Source organism: Chaetura pelagica, unplaced genomic scaffold, assembly GCF_000747805.2.
Source record: "Chaetura pelagica isolate M959 unplaced genomic scaffold, ChaPel_1.0 scaffold251, whole genome shotgun sequence".
Taxonomy (NCBI): Eukaryota; Metazoa; Chordata; class Aves; order Apodiformes; family Apodidae; genus Chaetura; species Chaetura pelagica.
Window position 1 is genome coordinate 737,976 of NW_009952271.1, and position 14,625 is coordinate 752,600.

At 44.0% G+C, this 14,625-nt stretch overlaps 1 protein-coding gene across 1 annotated transcript in view; it reads left to right on the top strand.

Annotated features, from left to right (window-relative positions):
• The window catches only part of MINPP1 (multiple inositol-polyphosphate phosphatase 1), a 45,521-nt gene that overhangs the window by 28,130 nt on the left and 2,766 nt on the right, over positions 1-14,625 (top strand). The window contains exons 2-4 of the mRNA XM_010007773.1: positions 706-894; positions 1,737-1,834; positions 2,338-2,471. Of these exons, the coding sequence (XP_010006075.1) occupies positions 706-894; positions 1,737-1,834; positions 2,338-2,471 (421 nt within the window). The remainder of the gene's footprint in view (positions 1-705; positions 895-1,736; positions 1,835-2,337; positions 2,472-14,625) is intronic.

Below are 14,625 nucleotides of genomic sequence, written 5' to 3' on the forward strand. Positions count from 1 at the left end.
GGATCCCTGCTCCCTTCCTGAGGGGCTTCCCTTCCCTGTGGGAGCTCTGGAACTCCCTGACGGATCCCTGCTCCCTTCCTGAGGGGCCTCCCTTCCCTGTGGGAGCTCTGGAACTCCCTGAGGGATCCCTGCTCCCTTCCTGAGGGGCCTCCCTTCCCTGTGGGAGCTCTGGAACTCCCTGAGGGATCCCTGCTCCCTTCCTGAGGGGCCTCCCTTCCCTGTGGGAGCTCTGGAACTCCCTGAGGGATCCCTGCTCCCTTCCTGAGGGGCCTCCCTTCCCTGTGGGAGCTCTGGAACTCCCTGACGGATCCCTGCTCCCTTCCTGAGGGACCTCTGTGGGCCTTCCTTCCCTGTGGGGGTGCTGATAATCCCTGAGGGATGCCTTCTGGGGGGGCTGAGGCATCCCCCATTCCTTCCCTGTAGGATCTCTGGTTACTCCCTTAGGGATTTCTTCTTCTTTCCTGAGGGGCTGAGGGACCCCTTGGCCCTCTCTGAGGGGCTGAGGTAGAGCTGCCTCAGGCTGAGGGAAGCTATGGGGCCAGTCCCGTGTCTCCCACGTCTGAGGGGGGCCCTGCACCCCACATGCCCCTCTAAAGGGACAATACTGTGGTGAGGGGACTGTCCCTGGGACCGTGGCTGGGCCCTGGTCGCCCTGGGGATGGTGCTTCCCCTGGCTGCGTCCCTGAGGCCCACGTTTGCTTTCAGAGGTGGAGGTGGAAGTTAATGATTCCTTGATGCGGTTTTTCGACCACTGCGCCAAGTTTGTGGCCTTGGTGGAAGAGAATGAGGCAGCAATGTGCCAGGTGAACGCCTTCAAAGAGGGGCCAGAGATGAGGAAGGTCTTGGAGAAGGTGGCAAGCGCCTTGTGTCTGCCCGTGGAGGAGTTGAACGCAGGTAATGGGGGCCTTTTACAGGTGGCTTCAGCTCCAAGTCTGGGTGAGAACAACGTCTGAGACAGCACCTGCTTGTGCAGAGGGGGTAATGTAAGATAAACTGTAAATCGGTGACACAGTCACTAATTAAATGCTTAAGGCTGAAAATGTGTGTGGGTGTTCCAGCAATGAATGCTTGTTACTCAGTAGTCAGAAGAAAAAGATGTTTGAAAATATCTTTTCTACAGGTGAAATCAACTTTTCCTTTGCTTGGAGGGATGTGAGTGTGTTGTTCTTTTAATTCTGCTTTGTCAACCAGATGTAGCTTTTGTAATGCCTGTTATATTTTAAACCCACAAATAACCTCAGGAGAAGGTGGACTTGGATGGCCACGTTGTAACTTCCCTTGTCCAGAGTAGAAGTGCCAGGTTTCCTTGTGTGGTCAAGTGCTGGGGAAAGCAACCCCCCCAAATAGGCATTGCTGTCATTTCCAGCACGTCCCTAAAGCCACAGTCCTGAAGTTGCAGCTCACTTCTCTTCAAACTCAGCAACTAACGTGGAGCTTGAGTAGTGGTAGTCAAAGACTGGTCTGTGTTGAACAGACATTCCTTCCTTGTGGTGATGAGGACACACATTTGATGTGAAATTTTCCCCTTCTAGCAATTTAATGTGAAAAACCTGCAGTCAGAAACGTAGATTCTCAGTGATCAATCTGCTGAAAGCTTCGTTTTGGCCTTTGAACTGCTGGTTGTTTATTGGGTTACATTGCCAAATTTTAGTTGCCTTTTAGAGGCAAGCAGTGAGAAAGTTGCTACTTGTGTAGCAGTGGTTTTATCTTTTGCTTTTTTGTTTGATTTATTGCAGATCTTGCTCAAGTGGCTTTTCTTACCTGCTCGTATGAGTTGGCTATAAAAAATGTGACCTCCCCATGGTGTTCACTTTTCTCTGAAGAAGATGCCCAGGTAGGTGTAGGTGCTAAATGGGAGAGAGATTTTAGAACCCTTCAAAAGATGCCTTCAGATACAATTCCTTGCACAATCAAAAGTTGTAAGTTATGTGCCCCTTATTCTTCAACCTAGTGAAGCATTTCTTTGCTCACCAAAGAGCTCTGGATTGATCAAAGCAGCAAGACTGCTTTGTTCATACTTAAATATTGGATCAGTTTTGATTTCTCGTGGTTAAAATGCCTTTTTCTTTCCTATTGTGCTTAACTCGCATAGTGCTTTTACTTCTGTAATACCTGAAATGCTCTGAACAGCTTTGTTTTGCTTATAGTCATATGATAAAATGCCTTGATTCTGAAGGACAGCAAGTGAGGCCTTCCAGGTCCTCTAAGATGTTTTGGTTTTCCTTGTGTGTCCAAGAATTCTTGGTTTCCTGCAGTGTGTGGTAGCATCATGGCTCCAGGTTGTGGGTTTTTTGTTTTCCTTCTGTGCCATGATAAAAACTTGGGAATTCTGACTAGGTACTGGAATACCTGAATGACCTGAAGCAATACTGGAAGAGAGGCTATGGCTATGACATCAATAGTCGCTCCAGCTGCATTTTATTCCAGGATATCTTCCATCATTTGGACAAAGCAGTGGAAGAGAGCAAAAGGTAAATAAAAAGGCTTTTGTGCTTTGGTCACAAGCTCCCTGTGGTTAATTCTGAGTTGGGTTAAATGTGAATAGATGTTAAGTACTTTGCTTCTAACCGTAGCAGTATTAGGAGAGTTTGAGCTAGGATAATTTTAGTGGAGAGATTTACATTTTTAAGAGCAATATTACTTCAAATAGTGAGTATTTTTTCCTTCCATTGATGGTCTTGTGCCCACCTAATGTATTTCCATCTTTTAGCCTACTGATGCACACAGCCCTTCAAGGGACAGTCAGCTGCTGTGTCAGATAGTGTTCCCTTCCTGTGCAGTTTGAGAAGAGGCCATTGAGTTAAAACAATGAGCTTTCTGTTTAAAAATGTCTGTGTTAAAAGTAATTTGTGGTGGAAATGGAAGGTGGTGGCTTGAAAGCATCCTCGTGACGTGCTCTGTGATCTGCTTCAATATGGAAGTCTTTCTGCATGTGTTTGATTTGAGCCTCTTGTGTTATTAAAGCTTTCTATTCAGATAAAAGGTTCTGGAATGTGATTACAGAACAATAATTACTCCAGGTCAATCCAAACACCTAGTCACTCTAGACCAGAACAGGCTGTTGCAGGATCCCAGAGGCCGGAGCTGTAAGAGCAGACCAGCCTTGTTGTAACAAACCTGCCAGGGGAGGACGGACTGCAGGTGATACACGGAGTGTCCTGTAAGAACAAGAAAAAGGCACTTCTGTCCTGAAGTTGCTGTGAATGTGGGTTTGTTGCATGAATCCACAGTCAGTGGGTCACCTGCCAGCCTCAGAGCACCTTCTAGGATATTTAGTTTCCCATCCTTGTTCTTTTACAGCAAGGCTGCAGTTTGGGAGCAACACTGTACCTGCAGGAAGGTATTAGGCTTTACCAGTAACTTGTTGGTAGACTGAAAGATAAAATAGCCAGCTGCCTTCAAAGGATGGTGGTCTGATAAAGTGTTTTGTCTTCATCCATTGCCATGATGTGGCAACAGTCACACTGTGAGAAGCATTTGTTGTGCCAATGAAGAGGCCCAAACAGATCCTTTAGAGGAAGGAGCACTGGTTATTTACACTCTTGCAGGAATGGGTGACCTGAACAAGTAGGCACACCCATAGTCAGGTGAATAACTGTTTAGATTCCCTATTCCAGGGACACCAAGTTTCCTGTTTCCCCACTGGCTGGGTGGTTAGGGTTTACAGCCTCTCCAACGCTTCTAATTATCTGGTAAGTTTCCTGCCCCTGTATACACATTCCATTCTAGCAGGTTACTTTTTACCTTTTAAGGTATAATTCTGAGCTTTCTTGCCCCCTTGGCTGTCTTCCCAATCACCAAAATGATCTGCACCTACTGGTGTCATCCTGCCCCGAGGAGCAAGATAGAAGTGGCTTTGTTTGGTCTTATCTTGGCCATAAATCCTGCTCCATGTTCGGATCTCCCAGATGGAGCCCAGTTAAGTCCCTCAGTTCCTTGGACTGTAAACCACTCCAGGTGTCATTGAAATGTGCAGATATATCAATTCTCTCTTAATTATATTCCTAACACTAGGGTATATAAAAAGACCCCAACAATATACTTCTAACACTAAGATGCGAAAACAACACTACATTTCATTTCTAACAACACTGTCTCAGTGGAAAAACAGTAGCAGCAGCACTCCATCCATTGAGCCACACAGACCTTTGTAGTGTGGTGGGTATAACCATCCCAATGCTTCCTTAAAAACTGAAGGTGAGATCCTTTGCTATTCTTGTGTATTGTTTGTTCCTGAGAGCTGGTATCAGTCAGCAGCTGTCAGTCAGTATCTGTTTGGTGTTGATCTTAACTTGTGTGAGTTGGTGTGCGAGGGACAAGTAAAATGGGCAGGAAACTGGGCTCTGTTGTGGCATGGACAAAACAAAGCCTCAGTTACAGGTGGGGACATTTGTGTCGCAGAATTACCTGTGGTTGCTTTCATGTGCTGGTAATCTTTTTTTCTGAGAGCTGCTTCAGGCTCTTTTTTGTATCTGTATAATTAATTTATAGCCTCCATGCATGTTCCTAATGCAAGCTGAGGAATTGTGAATTCATAGTTTAGTGGTCAGTCACATGAATGAATACCTTACCAGATAAGTGTGGAAATGTTTGTAGAAGTGCACAACATCAAGGATGTGACCGTAAGATTGTGTAAATGTTGTGCCTTTGAACACTATAGAAACCAATTGATAAGTAGCTTTAATAACCAGCAAATTGAGCTTTGGTGTTGATAGGTACATGTGGTGAATGTTTTTGCATTCCTAGCATCCATGGACTTCATTTCTATATTCAATATATTAGAGCAGATCTGGCTAACACCCAGCAGAATTATATTAATGACATATATTTCAGCAACAAATGCATGAATCAGGGGTATGTCAGACTGTATGTATGTTGGGCTTTTGTTTGTGATAACTGGTTGGAAAACACCTATTTGAGTCTGCCAACTAAAAGGAAAAATAAGTAGCATTCACAACTTGGATTGGAGGAACAATCTATAAAGTTGATTATAGCAGAGAAGACAGCAAAGAAGTTTTGCTCTTTTAAAAGTTTGCTGTCTGAGGTTCCAAGTTGGACATTAACAGTGGTAGAAGAGCTGTGTAGTAAGTCAGTTGAAGTGTAATTCTCAAACATCTGGTTGGCCTTTTGCTGCCCTTTAGTGTGTGTTTGTTGCATGGCAGTAGGTGCCTGTCTGATTCGTACCTGTGCTGTGCACCAGCCAGCACAAAGGAGACACCTCTGTTCATTTGGCCATGAGAGGGTTAAAACTTGGCAGTTGCAAAGCAAAAAAAATTGTGGAGGAGTTGCTTGGAATGAAAGGTGGGCTGAATGAGACAGCTGTGGTATCTACTGCTCCAGCTGAGCTGCATTAAGAAATCAAATGGTCACTAGTGTCTGGAAGTTTCAGGCTTGTGTGGGAGGTGGTGACACCTCTGGTGTTGGTCATGGTGGAGTCAGGGCAGTGGTTATGCTAGATCACCCCTTACATTAACTTCTTCACTGCATCCTTTCTTCGGTCTCCTGGAGAGCTAAATGAAAAACACATTAGGTCATTGACACCCAACTATGAGCAGGTTGGCAAGTGCTGCTGCTAGGATGGCTTCTGTGCTGTGTCTGTTGCTATAAACACAGCAAGTAAGAGCTAGGGATGAGAAGGTCTGGAAGAAGTGCAGGTTGGCAGAAAAGCAGACAAGCAAAGACTCTTCACACCCCTCTGTCCTTCTGAAATCTGAAAAATAACATGTAGCTCGACTCATGTAAGGAGGGTGATCAATTTTGTTTGCTTTTAGTGGAATTTACTCCTTGAACAGTGACAGCCTTTAAATCTTCAATTCTATGCAGTAGTTAAATAGCAGCTCTGTGTGTCTTTAAAGGGGTATCTAACATGCCGTTAAGTTTAGTATTAATGAAAACAGTGTCCTAGTTGACAGAATCTGTATCTGTACTTCTGACATGTTGAGAACTGGATCAGCAGTCACTAAATGACAAGGTGGAGCAGGCTGCTTGGGGAAGAGCAGATGTCTGAGGCAGGTTATTAAAGGACTGTGGTAATTTTGTCCTGTAATTTCATCCTGGGGCTTGGGCTAGAAAACCTTAAGGGTCCCTTCCAACCCAGAGCATTCTATGATTCTTTCTTAGCTTTGGCTGCAGAAGTTTGGTTGCAGTCTCGGGGGCTCTCGTGTTGTATGGCCACCACAGAGGGAAGCAGGTGGTGAGATCCTGCGTTTGTTTAAAGGGCGGGGACCCTAAAAATCTTGCAAATTCAAAGCTGAGTGAGCTGGGCGTGTCGTCTGCACCACCCGAAGCGGGAAGGGAAAGCTCCCGGAGTGTGCAGCCTTGCAGTCAAGGAGCGTGTCACTCCATCCCGTGACGTAAGGTGGCAGTCTTAAAGCACTGAAGCCTTGAATAGAATTTGGATTGGGTTAGCCGGTGCTCTTAAGAATATGTGGAAATCCGCCGCTGCCGATGGATGGGAACAGCTCGGCGTCTCCTCTCATCTGGAGGGCGGATCCGGCTGCCTTTTCCATCTAGGGAGAGTCTTATCCCAGAACCCGTGGCAATCTGAGACTAGAGCTGAAAACAAGGAACCGTGCAATTAAAAAATACGCCTGTGTTAGTGACTGTAGGAAGTGTTTGCTTGTACAAATGTGTGTGCATGAGTGTGGCTTCTATTACAGTACTGTACAATTTCAAGGAAAAAAGGTTAAATATTTTTGCAGCAGTTCATTAGTCAGGGAATGAATCTTGGTGATGGTGAAAGGTCTTTTAGTGGAATGTTGTTTCAATTTGGCAGTGTTTAACATTGATTTGTAACTGTCTGTTTACTTTAAAAAAATTAGGAAAAACGCTCCAAGTTAATTCTTTCTGGAGGGGTTACCTGGGCTATCCAAAAGCAGAAAGGGTAGCAGATCTGTTCCAGCAAGAAGCTAGGGGATCTGGGTTAGCTGTTCTGCTCCAGGCTTGGCAGTATAGAACAGTGTTGGCAATGCTGCATTTTTGTAACATTCTTTAAGAATTTATATTCAAAAGCTTTGCCCAGTTTTCAGACCCTGTTACAGCTGAATTAAAAAGAGGAACTTGGCTTTTATTGTAACCTTGCTTCTTCCATGAACTGTTTCTTGACTTTGCAGTCTGAGTGCTCACCTAACTTGGTTGCCTTCTTGGTTACCTTGTTGAAGTTCACTTTTCTTTCTTCCAGGGTGTCTTCTGCTGATAAGTCTCTACTTGAGAAAACAATGAAAGTGTTGAAACAATGACTATGCTTATGGCTAATTTAGCCCCAACTTCAAATTGAAGTGCAAAAGTTTCAGACATTTTTAGGATCTTTCATCATATACATTCCAATAGAATTTTTGGTTTAAACCAGGAATAGTCTCTGTAGGTCTTGCTGTGCAGCGAGATGGTCTTGAAAAGGATTCTCACTGTATACATGTCAAACTGTCCCTATCCAGAGAGCTGGTGGAAAAGTACTGGGACACCTGTCAGTATGCAGGAACTTGGGCCTGATGCTCAGTTTATCGATACTTGTGTTAGTGACCACCTGTTAGCACACCCATGTGTGGACCCTATTCCTTTTCACCCTCAGTAGCCGGAAAGTATAAAGGGTAATTTTTCAGGAGAAAAGCATCTACTCCTTGAGGATCTACCACAGTCACATTGACCTTCCAGGACCATGTTCCCTCAGAACCTTCTTACCACTCTGGAAGGAAATGTGCTCACATTTCTAGGTGAAGGTTGGAGGCCAGGACTCTGTTCCACACACATTTTCCTAATTAACAAAAAAGAAAAATTGTATCACAAGAGTTGAATATAAAGTTAAACCAGGTGACTTGTAGTGCTGAAGTGGAACACTTAAGCAGTTGTCTTAGTCCGTAAAACACTTTATTTTTGTGAAAACATAAGAATTTCGTTTTTCCGAAGTTTTCCTGCTATGGATAGAAAATAGAGAGTCAGGCTATGCAACTGTGCAGAGAAGCTAATGGAGAAATACTCTTCACTTACTCCTGGGATTTTCCCCTCACTGGAGCCTTGGCCTCACTGCAGGTGTCCCTGCTCCTCCGTGCATTGCTAGAACTGCCAGGTGGTGATACTTATGTGCACGTTCACTTGCAGCTGTGCTGCTATGGAAGAACCCTTGACAGACTGCTTTTACCAGTCAGCATTTGTTTAAGTAGTTAGGTGTCCAGTTTCCCAAAGCTGTGGTATTTACATCCTGATCTCAAAGTATCAGGAGCAATCAAGGAGGTTTTTCCTTACCTCAGAAGAAGCCTTGAGTTCTTTGTAGCTTTTATGTGGGCTACAGCTCGTGACCAAATCCTGTTCTTTCCCCCCACCTAACATGGTGCTGATGGTAGGAATGACCTCAGGCTTGATGTGTCCCCACCCCTCCTCAAGAGGCTTATCTGGTCTATGTGTTTCATGGGGCTGCCAGCTCACCCTGTGGCTCACTGGTTTCTTGCCTGGCTAGGAGGCTGGGCTCACTGAGTGTGGAAGGAGGAAGAGGAAACACTGGATGCAGGAGGAAACCCCTGTTGCTGCATGGGTATGGATCCGTAGGAAAAGGGTACATGAAAGGGATAAAGATGGGTGTTGCTTTTCAGCTGTGAGATGCCCAGGTGAGCTTTACATTTGTGATCAGAGAGAGGTGTTGTGCCAACAGGAACTGTGTGTATTCATGAGAAATCCATGTAGCTAATGCAACCTGAAGCAGATAATCTTTAAAAAAAAAAAAAATGCTTAACAGCTGCACACATGGGCAGGAGTGGATTTGAAAATTGGTTGTGGCACACTCTAAGGGTATCAGCTATTCATAAAAGTAGTTTTATACCTTTTTCTTCTAGCTTGAAATATTTAACAGGTCTGTCTTTCTTGTTAGTGAATGAGAATATGAAATACTATCCAAATGGATTACTGTAAGCCTCTGGAAATGGGGAGGTATGCTTTGTGCGGCCATCTCAATATTTAAAATATATGGCTAATGACTGAAAATACTAATCTAGTTGCACATACACATTGCAAAGTATTTGGGAGTTTCCTCTGAGAGTTGACAGGTTCAAGGTATTTAAAAAAAAACCAAACACACTTATTTGAATTTTAACATCAGGATAAAGTGAATGTGATCTTTGTAGTTATACCAGGCTAAGCCATAAGTTGAACAGCTTAATTTGCCAATTTATTGGCAGCTTTTATTGTTCTATGTAATTTGCCTTTCTATTTACAGGTCAGTTCACAACACAATTGATAATCCTTCTGGAGTAATTTACTGCTGTATCCTAATTTGCTCCTTTCACAACTGTCACTTGGTACAAAATAACTCAGTATATGATCTAAAAACAATTTAACTGCTCAAAACTATCCTTTTATAGTATGTACAAAGTGACAGAGCAAAAAGCTTCCACGTATGCAGTAGAAATTCTATAATAGATTAAAAGAAACCTTTTTGCTCAGATCCAAACTGTTGTCATTTCTCTTAATAAAACTTCCTGGTTGCTGTTGGGATCCATATTTACAGAGGGCAGGTTCTTGGCTCTCTCCTGATCAGCAGGATCAGGATGTCCTTTGTCCCTTGGTGGGAGTAGAGAACCAGTGTGCTTGATCACTGACCCAGGAGGCTTTGTGTGGGGCCGCTTCAGGGGTGTCCCCACCATCTCCCTTGGCTCTGTTGGGTCGTGGGAGAGCCTGTGTTGAAAGCTTCTGGGGTAGGTTCTGTTAATTCCATAGTGAACTTGCCAAAATAAAAGCCAAACCACAAATCCCTGCTTGACTTCAGTGTATCTGTTCAGAGAGAGCAGACATGTGCATGTGATGAATGAACAGATCCTTGCAGTAAGATAGTCATCTATACACAGAACAATGTGTCAGCTGCACAGTTCAACAGACCACACAATTTACAGTAGTGCACCTGAAAAACATGCAGGTCTTGAAAATTAGAGAAATGTGATGGCTTCTGCTGAAGATGGGGCTTATGAGGAATAGGGTTCTTCGGGGGAAACCATGGAATTCTTCATAGTCCTTGGAGCGCATTCAGCAGCATCCCTGCTTCTGTGTTTCTGTGTGTATTTGCTGACTTCTGTCAGGTACCTGGGCAGTCCAGGGGACCTTCCCTGGGAATGTGTCCTCATCCATCTGCTTAGAACTGGATCTTTAAAGTGCCTTTCAAGCCTCCCAGGACATACTGAACCTCATTAATTGCCTAATATACTTGCTAGCTCAGGATTACTCTGAGAAGATAACTCAGCAGCTTTTATAGAGTCATACCCTTTTATCTAAGGTATTAAAAAAGCGAGAAAAACAATGCCTAGGCAGCTGACACATCAATGAACTGGTCTAACCAGTATTCACCCTGTGCAGGAAGGGTTTGAGAAGTGGTGTGACCCCCTTGGCTTTGGCTCCTCACGGTGGTTCGAAGTTTAACATCAACTCGATGCTGCTGCAATGGTGCCTTTCCTCTCTGAGGTTCCTTAAGAACATCAGAGGTGGGATCATTTGGAAAAGAGCCTTTGAAACTGCAGAAGCTCTGAAATTAAATGAAGTGAGACTTAGTTAGCCTTGAGAGATAAGAGCTGTTGCCTTTAATTAGGGTCTTAAATTAGTTTGTAATTTAGTTTGTTTGTCAGCTTTTCAAGTTTGCCATGAGTGAGCTCATGTGTGTTCCTCTTGGGAAAAAAAGAACATTTTTATCTTGTCAGTGTCTGTGGTTATGTCTGACCTGAATGAGCACAGCTGTCTTCTGCTACTTAAGGTGATAGTTTTAACACATGGGAACTTGAGACTGTTTGAGATTTGAGACTGATTTAAGATTTTTAGCTTCTTTTTTCCCCTCTTCTTGGTGGTGATAACGCTCTGAGGAACACCACTATTATGTATTTCTGCTGCACTGCGTTCTACCGCTGCCTTTGCAGCCTCTGATCTCTGCTGTCACTTTGTGTAGCTGTGGGGTTTTTTTCCAGAAATAAATCACGGGGAGGTGGGAGGAATGGAAAATTCATTCCATAGTGGAAAACAGAGGTTTTTGAGCGCTTTGTCCTGGCTTTTGTACTGGGAGAAAAAGGGACAGAATGTGCTCTAAGCTTGCTTGTTTACCCATTGTTAAAATTTACCTTATTTTGAAGTTGTTGGAGGGATTTTTACCTGAAATTTGAAGGTGAGCTGGTTAAGCTTTGCTGTAGGAAAGGTTTCTTCTTATCCTGTTGTCTCCTGTGTGTTGTCTCCTCTTCTAGTGAGTCTGAAGTGGTGTTATCAGTAGTCCTAGAAGAGTAGGAATGATCTGCCATTGAAGATGGGTGAGCTGATGGAGTTAGGGTTAAACCCGTGTCTGCCAGCATTAAGGAGAGCTAGAATTTGCCTGAATGATAAATCCTGCCTCTGTGCTTCTCCACTGTGCCTTTTTTTCCATGGTGAGACTTAGTCTTTGGTGTTGTGCTGGTGAATTGGTCAGGAACTTCTTACTTTTCAGCTATGGTCAGATCTACTTAGAGGGGTTACAGTGTGGGTGGTTCAGAAGTTGAAGGTGACATGTCTCTTCCATGGGCCCTGCTCATGTCCTGTCTGGTGACAGTCACTTCAGCTTGTTTGGAAAGGCCCAGTAAAATGAATGTGAAACCAATTGCCAGCAATCACTTTCAGACAAGCTCTTAATACTTTAAGACAAAGTTTTATGTAGTCTGTTCATCTCCCTTTAAAGTCAGAAATGAGATCAGTGTGCTTTCCCAAGTCATTCACTACTAAATAGAAGGGAGGAAGAAAGTGAATTGAAATATCCTTAGCAGTTGTGCTGGGCTGTGGTGTTGAGAACTTTGTGTGGTGCTTCCATGTGATGTTGAGTCATTAATTGATCATAAAGAAGTCTGAGTGTGGAAACCTCAGGCCTTCTTCTGTTTAATATTTTATTAGCTACTGTCTTGCATTTTATCAGTGTTTTGTTGGTTGTGCTTTGCACTCCTGCCTTTCTCAGAAATGAAGGGGCAGCAGTAACCTTTGCCTGTGTACAAGCTCTCAGGAGGCAATCTTCCACCATTTCCTCATAATGAAGAGTATTATTCTTGCTATTTTAACCTTGGTGGTGATTTTTATGGTCGTTATTACATTATGTGAAGCCACATATGAACTGGAGTCATGACCCCAGAGACTGAGCAAGGAATGCTTGGACAGTCCTAGAAATCAGATACCCAGTGCTGCTGAGAAACTGAGTGTACCATGGTAGAGGCTTTTTAAAGCTCAGGATTATATTGTACAAGGAAGCAGTTTTAATCCTTGTTAAAATAATACGGTGGGATAGCTGTGAGTGGGGGAGGTTTGCTTTATCTTTCAAGGTGGTTTGGCCTGTCCACTGTCTCATTTCATGAGACTATGGCAGTTGAAACTAAATAAAATCTCACAAAGGCAAAGGAAGGAATAAACAAGGTGCTCATTCTCACTGTAACTTGAGATTTTCTTTCCTTCTGTAAGACTCCTGTGTGTGTGTGTATATGCTATCCTTTGTTTTCTGGTCTGGAATTGTGTGTCTGGCTGGGTTTTTATAACTAATAAGTTAACCGTATCTTTTGTGATTTACTTGCATTTCAAAATTCTGGCTAGTGTCAGCTGGAAGGTAAAGCCAAACCTTGCTGCAAAGCCAGTGCTGGTAGCCAGAATGTTAATTTCTGAGTTTTGTGTCTTAGCATCTATGAAAACTCTTTTCTCTGGGGGGGTATGTGTGTGTGAAATCCATTCCCTGTGGAGTGAATAATGCTTTCATCCCATGCAACACCTGTTTTGGAGACTTTAGCAGCATGTTTACATTACTTGCTTCCTTGCTTAGTAAACTGTAAACTACAGACCACCAGGTTTGGAAGCAGGCATGTGTGTGAGGGCGGGCAGCTGGGATGAAATGAAAATGTGCCAGCTGGAGCTATAAGGACTTGAATAAATAGCTGAAACAACAGCCAGTGAGTGTTGATTGCAACCCAGAACCTTGTGGGGGCTAGCAGGTGTGATGATTTAAAAGCAAATAATTATGGAGGGAAGGGATGCCATCCAGAGGGACCTTGACAAGCTTGAGAAGTGGGCTTGTGCAAACTGCATGAAATTCAACAAGTGCAAGATTCTGTACCTGGGTCGGGGCAGTCCCAAGCAAAAGTACATGTTGGGTGGAGAATGGATTGAGAGCAACCCTGAGGAGAAGGGCTTGGGGGTAATGGTGGATGAGAAGCTCAGCATGAGCCAGCACCATGTGCTGGAGCCCAGAAACCACCCGTGTCCTGGGCTGCATCAAAAGCAGCAGGGCCAGGGAGGGGATTCTGCCCCTCTACTCTGCTCTGGTGAGACCCTGCCTGCAGTGCTGTGTACAAATCTGAGCCCCCCAACACAGGAAGGACATTGAGCTTCTGGAGTGAGTCCAGAAGAGGCCATGGAGGTGACCTGCGGGCTGGAGCAGCTGTGCTCTGGAGACAGGCTGAGAAAGTGGATGTTGTTCAGCCTGGAGAAAAGAAGGCTTCAGAGAGACCTCATGGCAGCCTTCCAGTGCCTGAAGGGGCTCCAGGAAAGCTGGGAAGGAACTTTGTTCAAGGGCTTGTAGTGAGAGGATAAGAGGTAACAGATCAAAACTGGAAGAGGGGAGATTTAGGTGAGACATTAGGAGGAAATTATCACTAGGAGGGTGGTGAGTCATTGGAACAGGTTGTTCTGAGAAGTTGTGGCTGCCCCATCCCTGGAAGGTTGGATGGGGCCTTGACCAACCTGATCCAGTGGGAGGCGTCCCTGCCCATGCATGGTGTTGGGACTAGATGATCTTGAATGTCCATTCCAACCCAAACCAGTCTAGGATTCTATGATAATTAAATAAAGAAAGCATGGAAAGGGGAAGGACCAGCATGCATGCAAACAGGGAAGCACAGTCATGATTTCCAATCACCTTTCAATGGGTTTCCTTATCAGAAGAAATCAAGCAGCCTAGGTTTAAGGGGTAAGGTTGTTACACAGGTTAAGAAAAAAAAGAAAAAATAATACAGGAAATGGAGGGTAGGAACTGCTGATGGATTTTTCCTAGCAGAGACAGGTCACCAGTGGAGATAGGTCTGCAAGGATCTGAGCTGCTCAGCATGTTGTAAATGACTGGGGAAAAGAGGTGAGAAGTTAAGTGGTGCTGCAAATGCAGCACTTTTATTCAAAGTAAATAAGATAAATTGTTTCTACTGGGAGGATTGTAAAAGGACATGGTGAGACTAACTGGGCTTGAAAATTGCAGCTCTGTGAAGTAATGCATGTGGTAAAAATGATCTTATCTGTTGGGTGGAATCTGGGATAACTTACTGCTCAGAAGCTGAGTTTTGAGTTCATTATAGTTGTCTGGAAGTAGCTCCAATTTCTGTATGCTAACTAGAAGTGGTGTTATATGGGAATACAGAAAATGAAGAGCATTGTGGGTGCAGCATGGATTTATCATATAGTTTACTGTTTTGAGTATTGTGCATTTCTGATACTCTGGTCTGAAAGGCTATAGATCATTTGGGAAAAAAGGAATGGCTTGGAAATAATATTGCAAATGTTTAAGTAGAAAGGATTAAATGGTACATAGCATCCACAAAGAGAAAAAAATAAGAACAATGCATGCAGCTCCTTGCCACACGATGTTTTGTGTGCTGGAAAGTTTCTTGGGTGTAGGGA